The sequence below is a fragment of the Olea europaea genome, chromosome 2 (assembly GCF_002742605.1).
Source record: "Olea europaea var. sylvestris chromosome 2, O_europaea_v1, whole genome shotgun sequence".
Taxonomy (NCBI): domain Eukaryota; kingdom Viridiplantae; phylum Streptophyta; class Magnoliopsida; order Lamiales; family Oleaceae; genus Olea; species Olea europaea.
Window position 1 is genome coordinate 165,100 of NC_036238.1, and position 24,090 is coordinate 189,189.

Below are 24,090 nucleotides of genomic sequence, written 5' to 3' on the forward strand. Positions count from 1 at the left end.
GTGATAAAAAAATGTCACATTTATGCATCAAATAATCACTTGTCATGTGTATGTCATGTAGGACAACAGTTGTGGTGAGCGACTACGAATAATCTTGCTTTTATAAATATATCTAAAAAATGAGTTTTAAATAATCTTTAACAAATTGGACATAAATCATATTAAAATCAATCTATTTCAATTAAAAACTTGTGAAAAGTACTCCTTCGTGTGCCCTTGTTTGACACCTTATTTCTTAAAATTCATTTTTCTCGAAATTATTTCAATCGCATATTTTATAATAACATAATTTTATTAAAATTTTTACTATATATTTCATCAATTTTTTTAAAAAAAAATCAACTAAAATTTTGAATTTTATCCATACAAAAAGGTTATATTTTAACACAAGGTTCAAAATTGCAGAACGCGTAACAATGTGTTTCGATTGAGTATCAAGCATTATGAGCATATCCGTTTCTATACGAAGCATATGCATAATTATAAGTGCTTTAATTTTTAGCATTTTTTAAATAATCTAAACTAATAAATAAATAAAATATGCAATCTTGAACTTCATCCATATTCTTCAAATTTTGAATATATATTAATTCATTCTTGAACTTTATCTATATTCTTCAAATTTTCAAAAAACATATAAATAATTCAATTACGTGAACTTTAAAAAATGAAGTTAGAATAAAATTTGATGAAGAACTAGAACCTTCAAAATCATTAAACCTAAAGATAGGCGAGTTTGATAAATATTTTTTCCTAAAATTAAAAATCAAGGGAGAAAAAGGATCTTTAAATTTCTGATTAGGTGAACAATACAAAAATGAAAAATGCACCTTCAAGAATCGAGATCTCATAAGTGAAACTAGAGGAAGATCGAAAAATAAGGATACTCGAATTCAGCATAGATAATTTGCAACTTCTTGAAAATTTTGTTTTGATTTCTTATATGTCAAAATGTCAAAACCCTAAAAATTGTAGTTTATAATTCATGGGATTGGTGATTTGAGCTAATTTGATTTTTGTTTGACTCAATTTGATTTATTTTTTTTAAGTTATAAAATTTGTTTGACCTTTATTAAACTAATTTGGAGTTTGGACACGATTTTTAACATAAAAATATGTGCATTTTGAAGTTTAAGCTCTCATATATTATCAACGAAATGAATTGACCATATTATTATGCACGTACTTTATATGCACCAAAAGCCTAGACATGTGCGAGTATCTTAGAAGACGAACAGTGCTAGGTGGACAGAATTTTTCATAGAATTTTTACAAGTTAACACTTGGCCAATTTTCATTCATCCTTGTCAAAAAAACCCAAAAAAGGCACCATGCAAGTGCTGCGTGTAAGGGATCTGTAAACAATCCCCTTGTACTAGGAGAATTGTTCTTAGATAACTATGAAAGCGTCCATAAGAACCTTGTTGAAAACCTTGTTGAACTTACAGATTTTGATTCACGAAATTTATACGTAGGGGGGTATTTGACAGTTTTTGGTTGAAAGATCGCAAGGGAAAGGGGGGAGGGGGGAATTGGTTCACAGAATTTATACATACGGGTATTTGGCGAATTTTGGTTGAAAGATAAGAACAAAATGTACACTTAAAATTATTCCGTCCATAATCTCAATAAACTATTGCAGCAATTACAGGAATGCCTGCTATAGGTAGGGGTGGGCATGGGTTGGATTGAGTTGATTACACAATTCGAACCCAACATAGACGTTTTGATCTATAATCAAACCAAACCATTTATGTGTTTTAACCCAACCCAATCAAGTTTTGAAGGTTAGGTTGGTTAATTTAGACATTAAAAATCATAAAAATACGCTCGACAATAAAAATCTATCAACCACAACGCTTCGGTCATGAACATAAACTTGTAATCAGGTATGAAAAAAGATGTAAATATTATATAAATTATCATCTTTCTTAAAGGAAAAAATAAGCTCTGAAACCAAATCCTAAGTTATCACATTATGACATCGAATTTGCAAAACCTAAATGAATAATCAATTTAAAATTTAAAGTTACGAGTACCGAAAGAAATAAAGGCCAGTGACTAGCGTCAAGTCTAGACGTAAACAAAGTTGGTGACAGTCGATGAGTTTGAAAGAGAGAGAATGAGATAGGGTGGCATTTAGCTTTAGGGCTAGAGAAAAAGAAGAAGTATGAGAAAAATGATGAGACCTTTTAAACTAGAGCAAGTGAGGTTTTAACTTTTAATTTTTTACATTTGTTTTTAATTTTTCTTTTTTCAAATTTTTAAGTCGCAAGTTTTATCGGTTAGGTGAATCAATTCATAACTCGACTCGACCCGACCCGACCCGACCCGACCCGACCCAATTTCTTCCAAAGAAACTGAGTTAATTGTTTCAGTGGTCATTGAATTCAAGTCTATGTTTTTAATTGGTCACTGAAATTTAAAATGTCGAATTATGTTTTTGATTACTCATTGAAATTTAAAATGTTGAGTTTTGGTTATTGAACTTTGAAAAATATTGTACATTACTCATTGTAAACTCAATATTTTTCAAAATTTAACGGTTATGCTAGTGAGTATTGTACGGTCTTTTTTAAAGTTCAGTGGTCAAAATTTGACATTTTAAACTTTGGTGAGTAATCGAAGATATTGATATAAGTTCAGTGATCAAAACTCGATATTTTAAACTTTAGTAACCAATAAAAAATATAGATCTAAGTTTAGTGATCAAAACTCGATATTTTAAACTTTAGTAACCAATAAAAAATATAGATCTAAGTTTAGTGATCAAAACTCGATATTTTAAACTTTAGTAACCAATAAAAAATATAGATCTAAGTTTAGTGATCAAAACTCGATATTTTAAACTTTAGTAACCAATAAAAAATATAGACCTAAGTTTAATGACCAGTGGAACAATTAATTCAAAGAAACTCTAACCCAACAAATTTTTTAGAGAAATTGACCCAAACCGGTTGTTTCGGTTTGAATTGGTCGTGGATTGGTTCGATTTTTGCCCGGGATCTTCTTGTACTCGCCGCTCGGCGATGGTAACTATGCACTGAAATATACCCCCATCGCTCTCACCCTCGAATCAATTCTCTATTTTATACCATTCTCTCTTCTTCTTCACTTTCTCTTTGTATATATACACATTTGTACTGTCTATATATAATCACGCCCTCATCAATTTGATCTAGTGTTTGTATTAAATTTTTTATTGCAAATGCATAACTTGGAGCATTTATGTAAGAATTTGATTGCAAGTCATGATGATTTGAGATCAAAGAGTAATTTGGAGTTAGAAAGCTTTGTTGGAAGAGGTGGGTTGTTTTTGGAAGAGTCGGTTCCTGCATCATTTGTTTCTTTGGTTTCTTCGAGTAAATCGGTTTCAATAACAGTTTCATATTGTCAGAGGAGAGGGAGGAGCCGCCGAAGGGGGCTGATCGGCGGTGGTAGGTTTCTGTCAGTGACACTGTCGTCAGTTAAAGATGGTGAAGAGTTTGGTGCGGAGGAGTCAGTGTCTGGTGGCGCTGTAGGGAATATTGGGGAAAAGAGTGGGGAGAATGGGAATGGGAATGATAGTGAAACGGTGGCGTTCAGGGAGGTTGTTAAGGAAGAGAAGGGGAGGCTTCACGGAGGAGGTGGCAGAGGTACTTTGAACACTGCTAAGCATCTTTGGGCTGGCGCTGTTGCTGCCATGGTATCGAGGTTTGTTCTCCCGATTTATATATGTGTTTGTAGATACGAAAGCATATGATTACTAGAAATTTTTGTTATACTATACCGTGTTGGTTCTATTAGTTATTGGAAATGGATTTAAATCTGCTACGTGAAAGTTTCTAGAACCCCGGTGAAGATTCAGTGCACTAATGATCACTGGTATATGAGTTCAGAACAAATTTGATATATGTAGTGACGGGAATTAAAACCAGATTATTAGTATATTTTGAAAATAAATGATAAAATGCGGGGTTGAAAAGTTATAGATCCCATAAAATGCTTGGTTAATATTAATTGTTGACTTCGCCTTTGATTAAACTCTTTACCAAATAGGGGCTTAGTGTGCTTTTATTATCTTTCCTTTACATTGGCAATGTCTGTAAAGGCATTGGGCATTATGACAAAAGGACGATGCTTAATATACTCCTTTTATTTAATGACTGTGATTTTTTGTTCTTTTGATCCTATTTTCCTAGGTTAGAAGAACTATACTTGGGAAGAATAACATTGACATTGAGAATCAAGAATACGACTACGTATAATTAGAGGTTAAAACAAACTATTTGTCTGAGGGTGAGCCCAGCTTAAGCCAAGAGAAATGAATTTTAGATTTGGCTGATCAGAATGCGGGTTCGCTCATTCAGGGTGATCGACAACCCCCATTTATGGACATGCTTGAGATTTGGACCCTCGTGGCTAACTTATAATAGCATCTATACTCCATGGCCATTACCTATTCCTTCTCAGAAAGGCCAACTCAAATCTAATTTGTAATAGTTCCTTTTTTAGCATATTAAGCGATGCTCTTGAATATGCTTTTTATTTGCTGATGATAAGTTTGCTTCATGAGCTTTTTGTACCTTTTGAAATGCTTTTAATTCCTAATACATAATTGTTTGCAAACATTAATTCAAAGCAAGCAACTACCTAACTAGGAAGATCCAGAATCATGATGCAACTCAACCGCTTTGAATTGCATGGTTGTAAGGGATATGAACCTTTTTCGTTTGATTTATTTGTTGTTTGAACACATTAGTTTTGTATGTATATGGGAGCCAAATTTATGTGCTATGTTATGTCACAAGGAACAACATTTCTTTGCTGACTTTGTGCCATAACCAGGCCTGTTCTATCATATTAAACTTATAGTCAATGTATATGTATGTGATTATATTTCGCAAGGGATAGGAACAACTTGGAGTGACTTGCAAATGTCACTCGATGACAGCTATTTGATTGTATAACTAATAAAATCCTACCGTACTCTAATCCAGCCTCCTTTCCAAAAAATGGTTGTAAGGGTCGTCCAAGTACCATTTTTGCTTGTGCATCAGCTTTTTATTATAAAATTTGTGGATGATAATTAGTGTTATCCATTATTTTTTGGCATGATAATTCATGTTATATCTAGAAACTTAAGGGTTAGCAGATACTTACATTGGCCAATGGACATGGTGGCAGTGGCGGATCCAAGAATTCGAGTACGTTAGGGTGTTCATTGACCATCGACTGTCAATGGCCACAATAGCGAGATTGTTTATTAATACCTTTCAAAAAAAGAACTTACTATTGGGGTTCCTAAGTCTTTATAAACCTGGCCAACTACCTGTCTTCTTTGTATTCTGCATGCTAATAGCCATGGGAGAAACTCAAGAACGCATTGATGGTGAGATTATGAAGTCAACTTACATTATTGTCAGATATTGGAAATTTTCTTGCTGAATTTTATGTGCTCAAATTAAATTTCTTTTTTTTTCCTGCCTTTATCTTTTTCTATTCCACTTTGATCAATATCACTTCTCTCTCTGCACTCTCTCTCATCTACCTGAAGATGCAGAAGGCCACCATCAATCTCCTCTGGTCGGCCTTGACTGTAGCTTAAAATGGCCATTTATGGGCTATTTCTTCTCTCGCGATAGTCAGTATCTACACTTTTAGCTGATTTTATTTTATGAATGTTGGAAACAGCAAACGGTTGGTAGCACTTTTAAGTAATGTGGGATCTGCAGTTCTTATCCCATTCATTTTCATCTAAAAAATGGGACTGTCTGGCAGACTGCTCACCGGCGGCTTGAGCGGTTTGCCCAAAATATAAATTTCCAGCGGAGCCAGAATGGGCGGCCACCCTGACTCGTTGGGTGTTGGTTCCGCCACTGCAAGGTGGAGGATGTGTGATATGATCAGCTTTTTTTTTTTTTTGGCTGTGCAATAACTAGTATATATATTGCGCAATATAGATTTATTAAAAATAGCTGTTCAGTTCCAAAAACTATCATAACTATTTCTCAGTACTGTGGTATATACTGATCCTCTTTGTTTTGGATGTTTGGTAACTAGTAATGTGTAGGATATCAGCTACAGAATCTGTTTATGTAACATCTGCAACCTTCTTTGTGCCAGAACTTTTGTTGCTCCATTGGAGAGACTGAAACTGGAGTATATTGTCCGTGGTGAACAGAAGAATCTTTATGAGCTTATTAAGACAATAGCATCTTCTCAAGGGCTCAGAGGATTCTGGAAAGGAAATTTTGTCAATATTTTACGTACAGCTCCATTTAAATCTATCAATTTCTATTCTTACGATACATACAGAAACCAACTTCTCAAGTGGTCTGGCAATGAGGAGACAACAAATTTTGAAAGGTTACTTGCTGGTGCAGCAGCTGGAATTACTGCAACTGTGCTCTGTATACCTATGGACACTGTGAGTGACATTTGAAAATTTTGTCTACTGTATGATTGTTTGCTGGTGGCATACATATTTCTGAAGATAAATCGAGAATCTATCTGCTCCTAGCTTCTGCTTCTGTGGAAGGCTATAAGCTAAGAATCTTACGAATGATAAAACCCCAACCATAATATGGATGCTGCTGTTAATTACTGTACCATTCTTCTTTGCAATTAAAATTGAAGTTAATAGAACTTCAATCCTGATGCATTGACAAGGTCTTTCCTTCAAGGACTGTCTTTTCTGTTTAGCGTCCTTCCTGATCGAATGTTTTATATGTGATTTCACCAATTATGGTTTTGCTAGTGATTTGAACCGCTGAATCTGCTGCTCCTGTTGCTTGTGATTGCAATAGAATGTGTGTGACAACTGTATCCTGTTGAATATATGATCAAACTGATTGTTAACTTGCTTCATTTTCAGCTCTGGATCCAATGAATGAGGATTTAGTAAATTATTGTAATGACGGTCTATAAAAAGTTACGACAACTGAGTAATGAAGCCTTTAACTCATTTTTTCTCACATTTTCTACCATACCTACTGTGAATTCATTGTTGGAATTAGTATGTGGTTGATTGTGGACAACTAGTTGCAATTAACTATATTTCCATTCTTAGAATCTGGTTTTGTCAATGATTGTGCATAATATAGGGAGTAGATAATTGAGTATTCATCGACAAAGTAATGAGATTGTATAACTGTAGATTAGACCATTTATTCTTTCCTTTCATAATTGTATAGCACGTGTATTTAAAACCTGTAACCATTTTCAAACCAATGCAGTACAAAAATTATTTCTCTTCTCTTTTCTTTCTTCCAACATGGTATCACAGCAAGCAATGAGTAGACAAAGGTCATGAATTCAGTCTCACCACCGCCTATGTAGTTTAAGCTACTATATCAGATCACATTGTATATTATTTAAATATTATCTTCAACACTCCCCTCTTGTGTAGGCAAATTTATTTTTTTCGTCAAAGCATAACACGTGGACAATTCATTTAAATGGGTGGCAGCAAGACTTGAACCAGAACCTTTGCCTTCTCTTATACTATGTTGAACACTTGATTTAAAAGCTATTAATCATTTGATCACTAATTCACTAAGTTGCAGAGTTATTTTCTGTCAAAGAGATCATTATCAAACATTGCTTCCTATTACTTATGTTTGGGGGATTGCATTTTGTTCGTAATATTTCAGATCAGGACTGTTATGGTAGCTCCAGGGGGGGAAGCCTTGGGAGGATTAATTGGTACTTTCCGTCACATGATCCAAACTGAAGGATTCTTTTCTCTTTATAAGGGCTTAGTTCCCTCTATCATTAGCATGGCACCTTCTGGTGCTGTTTTTTATGGTGTTTACGATATATTAAAATCAGCATATTTGAATTCACCCAAAGGAAAAATAAGGATTCAACATATGAAACAACAAGGTGAAGATTTGAATGCTTTTGAACAACTCGAGCTGGGCCCAGTCAGAACTTTGATATACGGAGCAATTGCGGGTGCATGTTCTGAAGCTGCTACATACCCATTTGAAGTTGTGAGAAGACAGCTTCAGATGCAAGTTCGAGCAAAAAAGATGAATGCATTGCAAACTTGCATTAAGATAGTCGAACAAGGTGGCGTTCCTGCTCTCTATTCTGGATTGATCCCGAGTTTATTACAGGTAAGATGCACAGCTCTCTGCTACCTTCCTAATGTACATTGAAAGATGCACAGCTTTCTGCTACCTTCCTATTGTACATTTAAACCTTTTGGTTGTTTTTCGAACTTCCCAATCTGATGAGCATAATATTTTAGGTATATATGAGAATTTCCTTAATTTTGTGTTCAAATATCGAACTTTTTTAATTTGGTTTTGAACTTGATTATCTTGTTGGGTTTACGTCATAATACCTTGGTCATCTCATTGTTTGGAGAAAAGACCAATAAATAAGATGAAGCACAAAAAACTTACACAATTTTTTGTAATCTTGAGAGTGCTATTCCAATATGTTTGATTGTGCTTTCAAGTCCTTATAAGTGGTGAGTCCTATAAAATGTGTGGATAAAAGTATGTTTGACTAGCTTAAATTATATTACAGGCTTCGCAAAACTTGTTCGATGCAGACCATTTTCTTATTCATAGATAAATACATTTGGTGAAATACTTATCGTCACACTCTCTTTTTTATATGTCAAATTCACGTTGTTCTTTATGTTTTAATTTTTCAGGTTCTACCATCGGCTGCCATTAGTTATTTTGTCTATGAGTTCATGAAGATAGTCCTTAAGGTGGAATAAAATAAGCACGATTACTAGTAATATGCTAATGAAGATTGCTGACAATAAAATTTACATCTTGAAGAATGGCCGACCATAAGTTTTTATGGCCTCCGATTTGGTTGTCTCAACAAGAAGATTTACAGCACATTCCTCATTCATCCCGTAAAAGAATAATCTCTCATTAGAATAGGCTACTGTCAAGGGGACTAGGTCAGGTTTCGAGAATCACGTCCCTTGTTAGTGAAAAATGCTCAGGTTTTAATGTCTTTTGATGCAAGAATAGCAATTTTTCTCATGTAACTTGATGTTCTCTATTTGCAAATGCCTGCATTCCTCGGACATGTTTCATAATTTGCTGCTTATCTACTAGTTAATTGTGTTGATCAAGTCGTAGCTGTCATAATTTAAAGCACTGGAAGAACATTCGAAAATGTGCAAGGTTTTAATTTGCTAGATACAAGGAAAGAACTATTTTATCTACATGTATTTTCTGAGTTTTGAATGCAGCAAGTCTTTGGTAGATTAAGAATTGTCTTTGCTGAATGGTTGTTTATATATCATGATTATGAACTTGGAAAGATGGTTATTGCTTTCTTCGGATTTCATTGGGGACCTCTAACTTAATTGGACAAAATAACTTCATATAGAGGTGTTAAATGTTAAGGGATATAATCCCACATCGAATAAAGATGAAAACATAGAACAATTTGTAAAATTTTGGGTTACTCCTCTTAATAAGGTTGACCTTTTAAGATGGAACTCCGAGTCTTAACATGGTATCAGAGCCTATTAAGATTCAACGAGCGATTCGATCCGATTAAGACTCAATAAATAAGCATACGGATTTCAAGATCGGTTTATTAAAAAGAAGAGCCACCATTTTACGGGGCATGTTAAGGGATATAATCCCACATCAAATAAAGATAAAAATATAGATTAACTTATAAGGGTTTGAGCTACTCCTCTTAATAAGGTTGACCTTTTAAGATTGAACCTCAAGTCTTAACATTAAACGTGAGAGGCTAATCCAATCCCTAGGTATAGGCTCGACAGACCCGTTATTTATCGATGCCCAACATGATATCCGTTCAGTTCAATGGGCAACTAGGCCAATCTTGTTGGTTCGACCTGTCTTTACACTCCAATCCATGTTTCATGAACTAGTTCAAGTCCCGTGGAGATGTTCATGCATATTTGTGCGCCTAGAAATTAATTTCAAAAGATTGAATAAATGCAAAAATTGATATTTTTTAGCACCATTTTTTGAACTTCAGTCTGGGTGATAATGAACTTCAATGCCTACAATTGGCAATTTGATCACTCGTTCGTTACTGTCTAAACTTGTGCTCAGCATTAATGATGTTAAATAGTACAAATTAATGTGAAATTGATACAAAGTGTGACAAATATCTATACCTAACCTGTTAAATTGATTGTGATTTGTAAGTGTAATTTTAAACTTATTTGAGCCACTAAAAGTGGATTATTTGAGCGTGGCTAAATTGAAAAGATACCTAATTTTGCTTATTTGATGATTGATTTAGGAAAAAGTCGGGGGGATAAGTTCGGATGAAGAGTGAATTTAGATGAATTGTAGAATTTGGAGATCAATGCATTCAAGTTAAAAGTTAAAGGACTTGCCATGCAAATAAAAGAGAACTTGAATGAACAAGCAATTAATGTGGATGACCAAATTGCATGAAACTAGAAGTTTTTAACCCTTGGGATCGCTAGGGTCTGTTTGGCAGTAATTGCACAAGGATAATTTAAGGAGGCAATAGAAGAAAAATGGTTTACCATGCGACACAAACCAAGTTCCACTGTGCGATCTTGCGATGAAAAAAGTGGTTCAGATTTTGGTTCCCTACTTCCAATCAAATTAACATGGACACAATTTTGGGCTCGTTTTTAGACTTATTTTAGACTATTTAATATAGTTTTAGTTAGTCTTTTTATGGGGCACACAATTTAAGAGAAAAAAGCATATTGCAAATCAAGATCAACGAACAAATTTTAGGGTTTTTAAGATTTGGACTTAGAGAAGAAGATTTTTGGTGCAAGATTATCTATTATTGTTCATCTTTGTTTCAAAATTCGGCGATGAACTATGGTCATTTTAGTTTTTCCTTTAATTAGTATGAATAGCTCGACAAACAATGTAATGTAGTTAATTCTTTCATTTCGATTTTCAAAATTCTTGTAGCTTAATTTTTTTTATGGGTTGATTTTACTTACAATTTTGATGCTTTGAAATAATTGGCCATTATTTAATTAATTCTGTGATTTTTTTTTTAACAAATCGAAAGGTGAGCTATAGATTTAGACTGCGTAGTAATATTTGATAATTTGGATAAAAAGGCAGAGATGTACTTTTATAGTTGTTGTGATCGTTAATGTTATTCTTTGAAATTGAATGCATTTTGATAATATTTATTTGGATTCACATAGAAATATGAAATTTTGATTTAGTTAACTAGGATAAATTTGAACTTGAGAGATATAAATTGATTAATTTAAAAAAAAAAAAAGACCAAATACTATATCAGTAATGAAATCTTGAGATGCAAACTAAATGTGGTAACTATATGAAATCAGGAGTCCTAACATTCACATTCATAAGTACAAGACCAAATTTGACTAGATTGAGCACTTTAGGTAGATTTAGTAGAATTAGATAATTTAGGTAATTAATCAAACATTTTTACTTTTCATCAATTGGGAGTTAAGAATAGTAATTAAGGATTAAATGATATGTCCACTTTATTTTTTATTTCTTTAAGATATCGTATATTTACATAGAAATTACACAGTAATGAAATTGTTTAGATACAACTTCGTGTCTTCCTGGGAGGAAAAGCGGTGTCTTTACTGCTCTGATGATCCTGCAAAAAAGAGGTTGGAACTTCCTCTCCCCATTTTACTGTCGGCGTGAGAATTAATAATTGTTTGTAGATGAAAAATTTTAAAAACCATGAAAAATGACAGAAGAATATATTCTTTCTTGGAAAGAAAATCATCCTCATACCTAGTACGCCTATGAAGTATTTATAGGTATCTGGCACCATGTAACTATCGGGCAGTTGTTATCCATGTGTCCCATGCAACCTGCCCACTCCCCAAACGATTTTTACCCACTTGTTAAGCGGTTGCCTTCCATCTATATATTGGATAGCGGGTTTAATGATAACCGTCAAAACGGTTTTTCATCGGTTCCAAGAATGTTCGTGCAGTTTGGATAATAATAGTTGATTTAGCACAACAATAGTCGGGTTGTGCATGGTGGTAGTCTGGCTAGCATAGCAGCAGTCATCCTATCATAGCAAAAGTCACTTGACATAGCGAGAGTCGTCTTCACTCGATTGTCAATCATAGTTCATTATTTGAACCACATAGCATCATTAGCCCATCTACCTCTTGTCGATATTTATCGTTAAGAGGAAGAGCTGTTGAATTTTTACATTGCAATTTTTATTTTTAACTTATTATTATTATTAGTATTAGTACTTTTATTGCAAATAGATCGAATTTACAGTGTAGCAGAGAATTTTGTTAAAATGATAATCTATAATAGGTTAGCTCACAGATTTGGGCTTTTGTCAACCCTGAAATTTTTCTATATAAAGGGAATAGAATATTCTCTTTTGCAAACCCTAAGACTTTTCTCTCCATTTTCATTCTCAAGGTAATTTCCATATTCCACTCTTATTTTTCTTGAAATTACAGTAGTTTGTCATAATTTTCTGATGTATGAGGCTGTTCCGTCATCTTCATCATTTTCTAGCCAGGAATACTTTAAATCATCCTCTTGGACATCAAGTGGGGGTGATAGTAAATATGAGAATGAGAATAGAGGGGGACCGCCGAATCATCAAAAGATGGGTCGGACGTTTGGGCTGGTCATTCGACCAGACCTATCAATCGATCAACTATCCAGGCCGCCAGACCTGGTCGACGAGGTCGGTCAAGTGACTCATTGGTAGATCGACCAGACCCAGTCGACTGGCCAATCAAGATGATAAGGTCGAACGATTGCCTCAAGCTGTTGATAGTCTTCCTGATCTTTCTAACCCTTCTATTTTTGTTCCAAGTTCCCTTAAAAATCACATCAGTTCTTTCAAATCTCGAACGTATAAATTTGAAATCAATCGAGACTCGATGGAGAGGGTTGGAATCCTTAATATCCTAAACAGACCTAGTTCTTATGATTGTCCGACCAAGTTGGCCCAAAGAAGAGCTTCTCGAGTTAGATCCTCTTGAAATTGCCATGTACAAATAAATCCGAACTCCATCTTAACCCGAGTCAAATAAATCTGAATGCATAGTGAAAAGATTGTGCCCTCCATAGAGTTGTTCACGTGTGTGTTCGAGTTGCATAATTTACCCCAATACAACGCATTCGTCTATTTTACTACCATGGTTTCTCTTCGCATTCCCAAGTATAAAAGTTCTAATAATGGGTAGAAATCTCGATTCTTCTTCGTCCCGCCTTCCAAAGGCCGATTTCCATTCAATACTTATTGGAGAATTCCCTAAATTTGCCTTTTCAACAGTCATGTTGAGCCTACTTCTCTTTTGAGTTCTCAAATTCAACAACTGATTTGCATACCTCCTCTTGCACCCTCCTATCTCAAGTTTTAACAATAAGGAAGATGTTGACATCGAGAATTGGTCGTCCTATTGGTAGGTCCTTATTTATATCTCTTAATTCTCGTATTTGCATTTCTTTAATTAGTAACCTTTGTGCCTGATTAGCTTGGTTGTATATATATAGGTATGGACTTTGACTTGGAAGGGGTTTTGAGCTCGCTACCTGAGCTCGAGCCTGAGGGTTACGAGGGTTGTCCTATGCTCCCCCCCTCCAAAAAGAGAAAAGTTGTGGGTAAGAGAAAAGGAAAAAACTGACAGAAGATCTCCTCGACCATTGGAGAGCCCACGGGAAGCGTCCCACCGTATAAAGTAGGAGAGAGAAACTTGAGTCCTGACTAGGTCAAGTTTGAGAGTGATGGTTCTCCACTTCCAGATGTTAGGTCTCCTCTGACCCGAGGTGTGAGTGAAGTTGATATGGTCGATCATTTCATTATGTCTGATCATGCTAGAGCTTTATTTAGATGCAGAGTGGATGATGTAGGGAGGGTCCTAGCAATTTATAACAGAAGGGTATCCTTCCTGCTCTATTCCTTCATTTTCATTTATTTTCATACCTCTGAGTTAGTATGACAATTGTACTTTGTTTTTCCTATTTGCTTGACAAGTTTTAACGATGCAAGCTTCACTTATTTGGTCGAGTCGCCTTCTTACGGCTAAGTTCAAAGCTTTCGAGGAAGACAAGGACAAGGAAGTGAACAACTTCAAGGAGGACAACTTAGCCTTAAAGAAATCTCTCGATGTCGCGAAGGCTCAGAATAAGGAGATGGAGTCTCGAATTAGTGAACAAGAAAGGGAGATCAATAACTTGCGCTCCTCCTTGGCTTGTGCTCAAATCATGTAGTAGATCGATACAAGGCCTCTTTGAGTATGTTAAGGACATGAATGACTATGGGATAAAAACAATGGCTGCCTCTGTCGTTCTTACTAAAGAATGGATGGCTTCCAAGCATCTATCTATTGACCCCTCTAACTACGATCGATTTCTGTCGCAACGTAGAGATAAGGAAAAATCAGCTAAGTAAACCAAGATGTTCAAACATACCAACGCTACACGGAGAGGAAACGAAGGGATTTCGCACCCATAGTGACTTAGTTTTTCTTTATTTGCTTGCGTTTTTCGTTGTTATCCCTTTTTGTCTTTGACCATTCTGTAGTTGGTTTGGGATATGGACAGGATGTTATGTTTAGCATCTATTATTGTTGATTTCATTTTAGAAAATGACTTTATTTATCATGCGTTTAGTTTTCTTTCCCCTCCATTTTTTTGACAGCATAATAGTCGACGGTGCGATGACCAACAAGAGCACGACGAATCTTCTGGTATGGTCTACGTGCACATGAGCCAACCTCTATGCAGTTGTCATAATTTCTAATTTAGACAGCGAACCTTAATTTTCCAACTTCAATTGATGATTCTTAGCTTATGACTGTCGTTTGGTCTAGTGCTTGTCTACCAGTTTTTTAGAAACTTTTGTGTTGCAGAGTTTGAGGTCTAATATTTACAAGTCTTAATTGTTTTTGGTTTTGAAAGCTCGCAATTTGGCCGTGAAATGATTTTTAGATAACTAATTTTTGGCTTTATTGCTTACCATTTTTCGTTGGTCAATTTGGGAGTATAGAGCACAAGGTGAAGCGATTTTGAACCTTAACCATTTTTAATCTGAAGGCTCACCACTAGACTGTAGAGTGATTTTGAGCTAACTAATTTTTTTTGTTTTGTTACTCATCGCTATCCGCCAAACACCTTTGGAACGTAGAGCACAAGGTTTGGTAATTTTGCCCTTTAACCATTTTTTTGATTTTAAAAGCTTACCATCAGACCGTAGAACGATTGAGTTAAACAATTTTTTGGTTATGTTGCTCACTGCTATCCGTCAAACACTTTCGGAGCGTAGAGCATGAGGTCCGGTGATTTCGCCTTTTAACCTTTTTTTTGTTTTAGAAGCTTACCATTAGATCATAGAGCAATTTTGAGCTAACCAATTTTTTGCTTTTATTGTTCACCGCTATCCAACAAACACTTTCGGAGTGTAGAGCACAAGGTCTGGTAATTTTGTCTTTTAACCATTTTTTTTGTTTTAGAAGCTTATCATCAAGCCGTAGAGCGATTTTGAGCTAACAATTTTTTTGGTTTTATTGCTCACCACTATTTGTCAAACACTTTAGGAGCATAGAGTATGAGGTTCGGTGATTTCGCCCTTTAATCTTTTTTTGGTTTTAAAAGCTTACCATAATACCGTAGATCGATCTCGAACTAATCAACTTTTTGGTTTTATTGTTCATCGCTATTTGTTGAACAACCTCGAAACTTTAAGGGAAGTTTGTAGCCCATGCTTCAATCACTATTTATCAAACTCTCATGTAGACATATGACTTGCCTGGATTTGGGGATTAGTAGGCGCACCGGAATGTCCCAACTAGGCTGGCCCTTCCTTAGTGTCCTCATCATTTGCCGCCATCTAGGCCTTTCATTAAATGATATGAATAATTAGAATTGGACGTGCTTGTAGCAAGCAGTACATTAAGGAAACTGATAGAAAACCCTAGTGACTATATTTACAAGAAACATTTGCCATTATATTAAAAAACCTAATACCCCCCCTCCAAAAAGAGAAAAGTTGTGGGTAAGAGAAAAGGAAAAAACTGACAGAAGATCTCCTCGACCATTGGAGAGCCCACGGGAAGCGTCCCACCGTATAAAGTAGGAGAGAGAAACTTGAGTCCTGACTAGGTCAAGTTTGAGAGTGATGGTTCTCCACTTCCAGATGTTAGGTCTCCTCTGACCCGAGGTGTGAGTGAAGTTGATATGGTCGATCATTTCATTATGTCTGATCATGCTAGAGCTTTATTTAGATGCAGAGTGGATGATGTAGGGAGGGTCCTAGCAATTTATAACAGAAGGGTATCCTTCCTGCTCTATTCCTTCATTTTCATTTATTTTCATACCTCTGAGTTAGTATGACAATTGTACTTTGTTTTTCCTATTTGCTTGACAAGTTTTAACGATGCAAGCTTCACTTATTTGGTCGAGTCGCCTTCTTACGGCTAAGTTCAAAGCTTTCGAGGAAGACAAGGACAAGGAAGTGAACAACTTCAAGGAGGACAACTTAGCCTTAAAGAAATCTCTCGATGTCGCGAAGGCTCAGAATAAGGAGATGGAGTCTCGAATTAGTGAACAAGAAAGGGAGATCAATAACTTGCGCTCCTCCTTGGCTTGTGCTCAAATCATGTAGTAGATCGATACAAGGCCTCTTTGAGTATGTTAAGGACATGAATGACTATGGGATAAAAACAATGGCTGCCTCTGTCGTTCTTACTAAAGAATGGATGGCTTCCAAGCATCTATCTATTGACCCCTCTAACTACGATCGATTTCTGTCGCAACGTAGAGATAAGGAAAAATCAGCTAAGTAAACCAAGATGTTCAAACATACCAACGCTACACGGAGAGGAAACGAAGGGATTTCGCACCCATAGTGACTTAGTTTTTCTTTATTTGCTTGCGTTTTTCGTTGTTATCCCTTTTTGTCTTTGACCATTCTGTAGTTGGTTTGGGATATGGACAGGATGTTATGTTTAGCATCTATTATTGTTGATTTCATTTTAGAAAATGACTTTATTTATCATGCGTTTAGTTTTCTTTCCCCTCCATTTTTTTGACAGCATAATAGTCGACGGTGCGATGACCAACAAGAGCACGACGAATCTTCTGGTATGGTCTACGTGCACATGAGCCAACCTCTATGCAGTTGTCATAATTTCTAATTTAGACAGCGAACCTTAATTTTCCAACTTCAATTGATGATTCTTAGCTTATGACTGTCGTTTGGTCTAGTGCTTGTCTACCAGTTTTTTAGAAACTTTTGTGTTGCAGAGTTTGAGGTCTAATATTTACAAGTCTTAATTGTTTTTGGTTTTGAAAGCTCGCAATTTGGCCGTGAAATGATTTTTAGATAACTAATTTTTGGCTTTATTGCTTACCATTTTTCGTTGGTCAATTTGGGAGTATAGAGCACAAGGTGAAGCGATTTTGAACCTTAACCATTTTTAATCTGAAGGCTCACCACTAGACTGTAGAGCGATTTTGAGCTAACTAATTTTTTTTGTTTTGTTACTCATCGCTATCCGCCAAACACCTTTGGAACGTAGAGCACAAGGTTTGGTAATTTTGCCCTTTAACCATTTTTTTGATTTTAAAAGCTTACCATCAGACCGTAGAACGATTGAGTTAAACAATTTTTTGGTTATGTTGCTCACTGCTATCCGTCAAACACTTTCGGAGCGTAGAGCATGAGGTCCGGTGATTTCGCCTTTTAACCTTTTTTTTGTTTTAGAAGCTTACCATTAGATCATAGAGCAATTTTGAGCTAACCAATTTTTTGCTTTTATTGTTCACCGCTATCCAACAAACACTTTCGGAGTGTAGAGCACAAGGTCTGGTAATTTCGTCTTTTAACCATTTTTTTTGTTTTAGAAGCTTATCATCAAGCCGTAGAGCGATTTTGAGCTAACAATTTTTTTGGTTTTATTGCTCACCACTATTTGTCAAACACTTTAGGAGCATAGAGTATGAGGTTCGGTGATTTCGCCCTTTAATCTTTTTTTGGTTTTAAAAGCTTACCATAATACCGTAGATCGATCTCGAACTAATCAACTTTTTGGTTTTATTGTTCATCGCTATTTGTTGAACAACCTCGAAACTTTAAGGGAAGTTTGTAGCCCATGCTTCAATCACTATTTATCAAACTCTCATGTAGACATATGACTTGCCTGGATTTGGTTATTAGTAGGCGCACCGGAATGTCCCAACTAGGCTGGCCCTTCCTTAGTGTCCTCATCATTTGCCGCCATCTAGGCCTTTCATTAAATGATATGAATAATTAGAATTGGACGTGCTTGTAGCAAGCAGTACATTAAGGAAACTGACAGAAAACCCTAGTGACTATATTTACAAGAAACATTTGCCATTATATTAAAAAACCTAATAAATCATCTTAACGACTATATTTACATAAAGCTTCATTTAATATGAATTCCCTGGCTATCAACTTATTGATAGTACTTTTTGAGATGCTCAGTATTCCATGGCATGTCTAGTGGCTTTCCTCTCAAGTCTTTTAGGCTATAAGCTCATTTTCCAAGGCTGTAAATCACCTCGTACGATCCTTCCCAATTTGGTCCGAGCTTGGATGGAAGGTGCCCTGCTACTGCTACTTCCCTTAACATAAGATCTCGTGGCTGAAAAGCCCTTGGTCTCACCCTTCGATTAAAGTATTCGACGATCTTTCACTTGTAAGTCGCCATCCTCACAGTTACTTTCTTTTTTACTCCATCAAGTGAGTTGAGTTCTGTGCTGGCAGTTACGATGCCGAGCTGTTTGACTTTTATCCTACCAGTTTCGTTTAAGACTTCCACGGGGACAACGGCTTCTATCCTGAAAGATAGTTTGAAAGGTGTTCTCCCGTTGATTTTCGCGTGGTCGTATAATATGCCCACACCACATTAGGCAATTCGTCGCTCAAAGTCCCATTTCCTTCTCTAGTCTTATCCTTATATCCTACACTATTGCTCGATTTGTTACTTCTGCTTGCCCATTGGATTGAAGGTGAGCAACGAAAGTGAGTCTGTGGTCTATGTGATAACTTGCACAGAAGGCCTTGAAGACATAATTGTCAAACTGTCTGCCGTTGTTAGTTATGAGAACTCTTTGTATGGCAAACCTGCATATAATATTCCTCTACGTGAAACTACGTACTTTGGCCGTTGTGATTGTGGCCAAAGGTTTTGCCTCAACCTATTTAGTAAAATAATCGATAATCACTAGCAAGAACTTTTTTTTACCCCTTGACCCCAGGTAAATGCCCTAAAATATCCATTCCCCATTGAAGGAAGGGACATATCCCAGAAATGGCAGAATGTTGCTCGACTGGAATCAAATTCACATGCATCATAATTCCCATGACGCTGACATGCATCATACTTTCTCACTAATTCTTTAGCATCATGATTCATAGTAGGCCAATAATACTCCTATCGCAAAGCCTTGAATGTAAGGGTAATCGTCCCTTGATGGTTATCGCAAATTCCTGCACGTATCTCCAATAACACTTCACGTGCCTCAATTGGGAGCAAGCACATCAAGTATAGCATGGTGAAACCCTGCTTGTAGAGCTATCCATCAATAATAGTGAACAAAGCTACTCGAATTTTTAGTCTCCTAGCCTCAAAAACACCCTCTAGCAATTTCTCTTCCACAAGATAATCGATTATAGGGTCCATCCAACTTTTCTTATGCTCTATGTACGCTATGTTAGTTATGTCCAGTATGTTTAGCTGTTGCAGGACTTGTACACTTGTTGTGAAAGGCAGATTTTTCAGGTTTATGGATGCAAGCTTAGATAAAGCTTTTGCTCAGTCGTTATCCCTGCAGAGGACCTTGGTTATCTTGAAACTCGCCAATCCTTTTCGCAAGTCCCTAACTTTCATCAAGTAAGCTACCAATTTTCCGTCCGTTGCTTCGAATTCTCCTGTCACCTACCCAACTATCAACTGAGAGTCACCGTAAATTTATACTAACGACACTCCTAATTTGATTGCCAAGCTTAGGCTCGTGATTATTGCCTCATACTAAACGTCATTATTTGTTATCGGAAACCGGAAGCTTAATGAATACTTAAACTCTTCAGATTCTGATCTTATCATAATGATGCCTGCTACGGATCCTTTATTGTGTGGGGAAGCATCTACAAAGATTTTCCAAACGTCTTCCTATCGAATGGGATAGTCAGGCGATGTTGTAAGCTCCACGATAAAGTCTGTTAAAGCTTGCGTCTTAATAGTTGTTCTTAGTTTGAAATCGATGTCAAAATCACTTAACTCGATTACCCACTTTAACATCCTTCCAAATGTCTCAAGTTGATGCAAAATCTGCTTGATGGGTTGATCAGTCATGACCTGTACTGTATGAGAATGAAAGTACAACCTCAACTTGCTGACTACCACAATCAATGCAAACACCAATTGCTCTGCAGGGCCATACCATATTTCTGAGCCTTTCAATGCTTGGCTAACATAGTAGACTGACTTTTGTGCCTTTGGGAATTCTTTCACCAGCACCGCATTGACCGCGTGCTTTAAAACCGTTGAGTATAAACATAACACGTCCCATGCACATGACTTAGTCAAGATCGGTGGCTACTGTAACGACTACTTTAAGGATTCAAGGGACTCCTCACATTCCTTGGTCCATTCAAAGTTGTTTGAGCCCCCAATTGCCTTGAAAAAGTGGTAGTACTTATCAGCTGCCCAACTCATGAATCGATTTGATGCCGCTACCTGTCCTATCAACCGTTGGACCTCCTTTTTGCTTATAGGACATTTCATTTCTAGAATAGCTTGAATCTTATTGGGATTCGCTTCAATGCCTCGCCGAGTGATCATAAAACCCATAAACTTTCCACCTGCTGTACTAAAAATACACTTCTTGGGATTGAATTTCAGCGTGTTCCATTGGGCAACATCATACACTTTTTGTAGATCAGCTACGTGATCGTTGGTCTTAATACTCTTAACGACCATATAATCAACATAAGCTTCGATTACATTCCCAATTAGACCTCCAAAGACCTTATTCACCATTCTCTAATAAGTTGCTCCAGTATTTTTCAAATAGAGTGGTATAACTGTATAACAATACGTCCTAGAGTCAATTATGAAATATGTTTTTTTTCTAGTTTGACTTGACCGTAGAGGTTTGATGATACCCAGAAAAGGCATCCAGAAAACTTAGTCGTTCCTAACCAGATGTGGCATCCACCTAGTGATCTATTCTGGGTAGCGGATACAAATATTTGGGACACACTTTGTTCAACCCAGTGTAATCTATACACACACGCCTTTTTCCATTCGATTTCTTCACAAGGACGACATTTGCCAACCATTTGGGATACTGCACTTCCCTAACAAACTTTACATGCAACAATTTTTTGACTTCTGCTTTTGCTATAGCTTGTCGCTCTTGGGCAAGATTTGTTTTCTTCTGTTTTACTGGCTTTGCTCCCGGTGAAATACCAAGGCGATGTTGAGCGACTGATGCATTGATCCATGGAATATCACTTGGGCTCCACACCAAAAATCCAAATTTTCGGACAAACACTTCACGAACTCTTTTCTTTCTTCGACTTCAAGTCTGCTCCAATGCTGAATTCACATCCTTCTACTATGGAAATTTTTTCTGTAATGTCAAGGGGCTTGATTCGCCCCTTTGAAGGCTCAAGATCCAACATCAAAACTGGTGGTGATCCCCTTGCCTGTATACTGTCAACATAAAACCATCTCGAAGATTGTTGATCGCCCTTCACAAACCCAGCCCCATGACTGATTGGGAATTTCATAACTTGGTGATAAGTGGAAGGAATAGTGTAACGCCACACATTCCTTTACATTATCGTTGTACATAAGTATCATGTTTACTCTAATGTCATATTTAATGCTTAATTAATAAATTTATTTTTCTTGGGACTAATATATTTTCAGAAAAATGTACCTTGACACATTAGACGATCCACAACATATTAAACTTAACTATAGTATGCATATAATGTTAGTAAAATTTAGAGTAGATTATGTTTTAATTCATTTATTTTACGTTATGTATTTATTTGGCAAGAATTGGGTAAATTAATATGGTCGAGTTAAATTAGCAAAATCAGGGCCCAAATTATTGAGTTCCTAAATGTTAAAAAAAATAATTCTTTTATGCCTCCAAAACTGATTGATATTAAACCTAAAAGAATACCTCTATTTTCACCTGCTTGGTTCATCGCCCTTGAATCAAGAGCAAACTCTAAGGTATTAAATAAAAAAAATATTACTTTTCAATCTTGCATTCATTTTGTAGTAGAATTCATGTTTTATGATAAAGTAAATCTCATGAATTTTGTCAAATCCAACTTTAAAGGTTTATAGCATGTTTTGAGATCTTACTTTTATTTACACGGATCGATTCTATTACATGTACGAGTTTATCATCCTTAATTACCTTTTGGAATGTATCCCCTCGAAGTTGGAAGAATAATAAAATGGATGAAACTTTTAATAATATTACTTTAATCCTCTTATGTCTAGTCAAAATGAAATCCAAAGATTTTATTCTTTTAGGTGTTAATGATATCATAGTATTCTATATGAATCCCACATTTTCATTTGTGAGCTAATGAAAAAATAGTATTTTAGGTGGGCTCATGCTAACTAACTGTTCATTATATGCACTTTGTCTAAATTATTGAATGATACATTTTTCAAATGAAGTTGGCGTAACATGACATAATTAATTCTGTGATTCATATTGCAATTGATTAGGGTTTCCTCCAACAATTTCTTTTCTCTAATCACTTATTTTACCAATATTAATAAATTCGAAAATACTTAATGAGTTAGGCCCCGTTTGATAGTCATTTTTTTTCAAAATGTATTTTTCTCTCTCTTCTTTTTAATCACACATTCTTTATTAAAATAATATTATACGTAAATAAAAAAAATTTCCTTATTTTTCAACCACGCATTTCACATCAATTTACTATTCTAAAATACATTTTTACATAAAAATGACTATCAAACACCCTCTTAATATTGTTTTCCTTTATTTAAACACCTCGCTTTTATTTTTGATAATTATTGACAGTTTTATTTACAATTTGCGTTTTAATGTAAATAAATAATAAACTTATTTAATTTATTAAGACAATGGTTTGGACTAAATAAATGCTAATGAAGTAGGACTTTTGGCACAGAGACTCCATGGGCGATTTAGGGACATCCTCACGTACTATTCTTAAAATAAATTGCTAGGGAATCTAGGTAAGTAAACCTCCCATTATCTTCATGCGTACATTACATCGTTAAATGTATAAATGTGTTACCAAAATTTGTTATTATGTGAACTTCATATTTAATTATTACATTTTATGTCATCAATGCTTCTCATGACATATTCATGCACGTCAATGTTTCTAGAAAAATAAAAGTTTTCAAATGTCATTGAGTTAATGAATATTTTAGAAAAATATGTATTCCGAATGTTTTGTTATGAGGTGCATGTCTATGTCATGAAATGTGTGAGTGGAAAATGGAACTTGGGGACCGGTGCACCCGACCAATGTTCAATGTTTAATATTCAATGATAATGTTAATATTAACTGCTTTACGGTACTATCAGCGGGATTCGACCGGGGTCCAAATAATAATTGCCCACTGCATTCTGATTGGCTACGTGACACACCAAGTGAGCTCATGACGTCAAAATTAAGTTTTTAAATAAATGAAAGAAAGGGGAAACATATTGAGAAATACCTTTTATTTTAAAGTAATTCATGTGTATATCATAAGCATGCATCATATGCATGAGGTTTGTTTACTGAGCGTTAGCTCATTCCATGTTATCCTCCTCAATTTTAGATATGAAGGCAAGATTATTTGAGACGACTACTTGTGGTAAGATGGATTCGGTACCGATACATTTAATGCCAACTCAGTTTGAAATAAGTCTAACATTTTATTCGATCATCTTATATTTTTATTAAATATAAGAGTTTTCTAGAATTCTTTCTTTAAGTGAAAGTCGTTAATATTTTTATGTTAAAGAAAAATTTATAATCGGTTTTCCGTAATCATAGTTTTAAGAGGAAATTAAACGATAATAATTCTAAATCTAGGTACCTAGATTTGGGGTGTTATTTGTAACA

The 24,090-nt window shown here is 35.5% G+C and overlaps 2 protein-coding genes across 3 annotated transcripts; one reads left to right on the top strand and one right to left on the bottom strand.

Moving 5' to 3' along the window:
* The first annotated feature begins 2,971 nt into the window (after nucleotides 1-2,971).
* Nucleotides 2,972-9,181, top strand: LOC111408020 (probable mitochondrial adenine nucleotide transporter BTL3). 2 transcript variants are annotated; one of them, XM_023037774.1, is made up of 5 exons: nucleotides 2,972-3,693; nucleotides 6,106-6,409; nucleotides 7,635-7,686; nucleotides 7,834-8,102; nucleotides 8,651-9,181. In XM_023037774.1, exons 1-5 carry the CDS (start codon nucleotides 3,209-3,211, stop codon nucleotides 8,717-8,719), a joined length of 1,179 nt encoding a protein of 392 aa, XP_022893542.1. In that variant the 5' UTR covers nucleotides 2,972-3,208; the 3' UTR covers nucleotides 8,720-9,181. The 2 variants fall into 2 exon arrangements, with proteins under 2 accessions (XP_022893542.1, XP_022893534.1); XM_023037766.1 differs by having other exon boundaries at nucleotides 7,635-8,102.
* Nucleotides 9,182-19,378: 10,197 nt separating this feature from the next.
* LOC111370728 lies at nucleotides 19,379-20,986 on the bottom strand. Its single transcript, XM_022992578.1, has 6 exons — nucleotides 20,624-20,986; nucleotides 20,234-20,479; nucleotides 19,982-20,116; nucleotides 19,784-19,882; nucleotides 19,550-19,681; nucleotides 19,379-19,507 (listed from the first exon to the last, which is right to left on the bottom strand). The coding sequence occupies exons 1-6, from the start codon at nucleotides 20,984-20,986 to the stop codon at nucleotides 19,379-19,381; spliced, it is 1,104 nt and encodes a 367-aa protein (XP_022848346.1).
* Nucleotides 20,987-24,090: the final 3,104 nt, after the last annotated feature.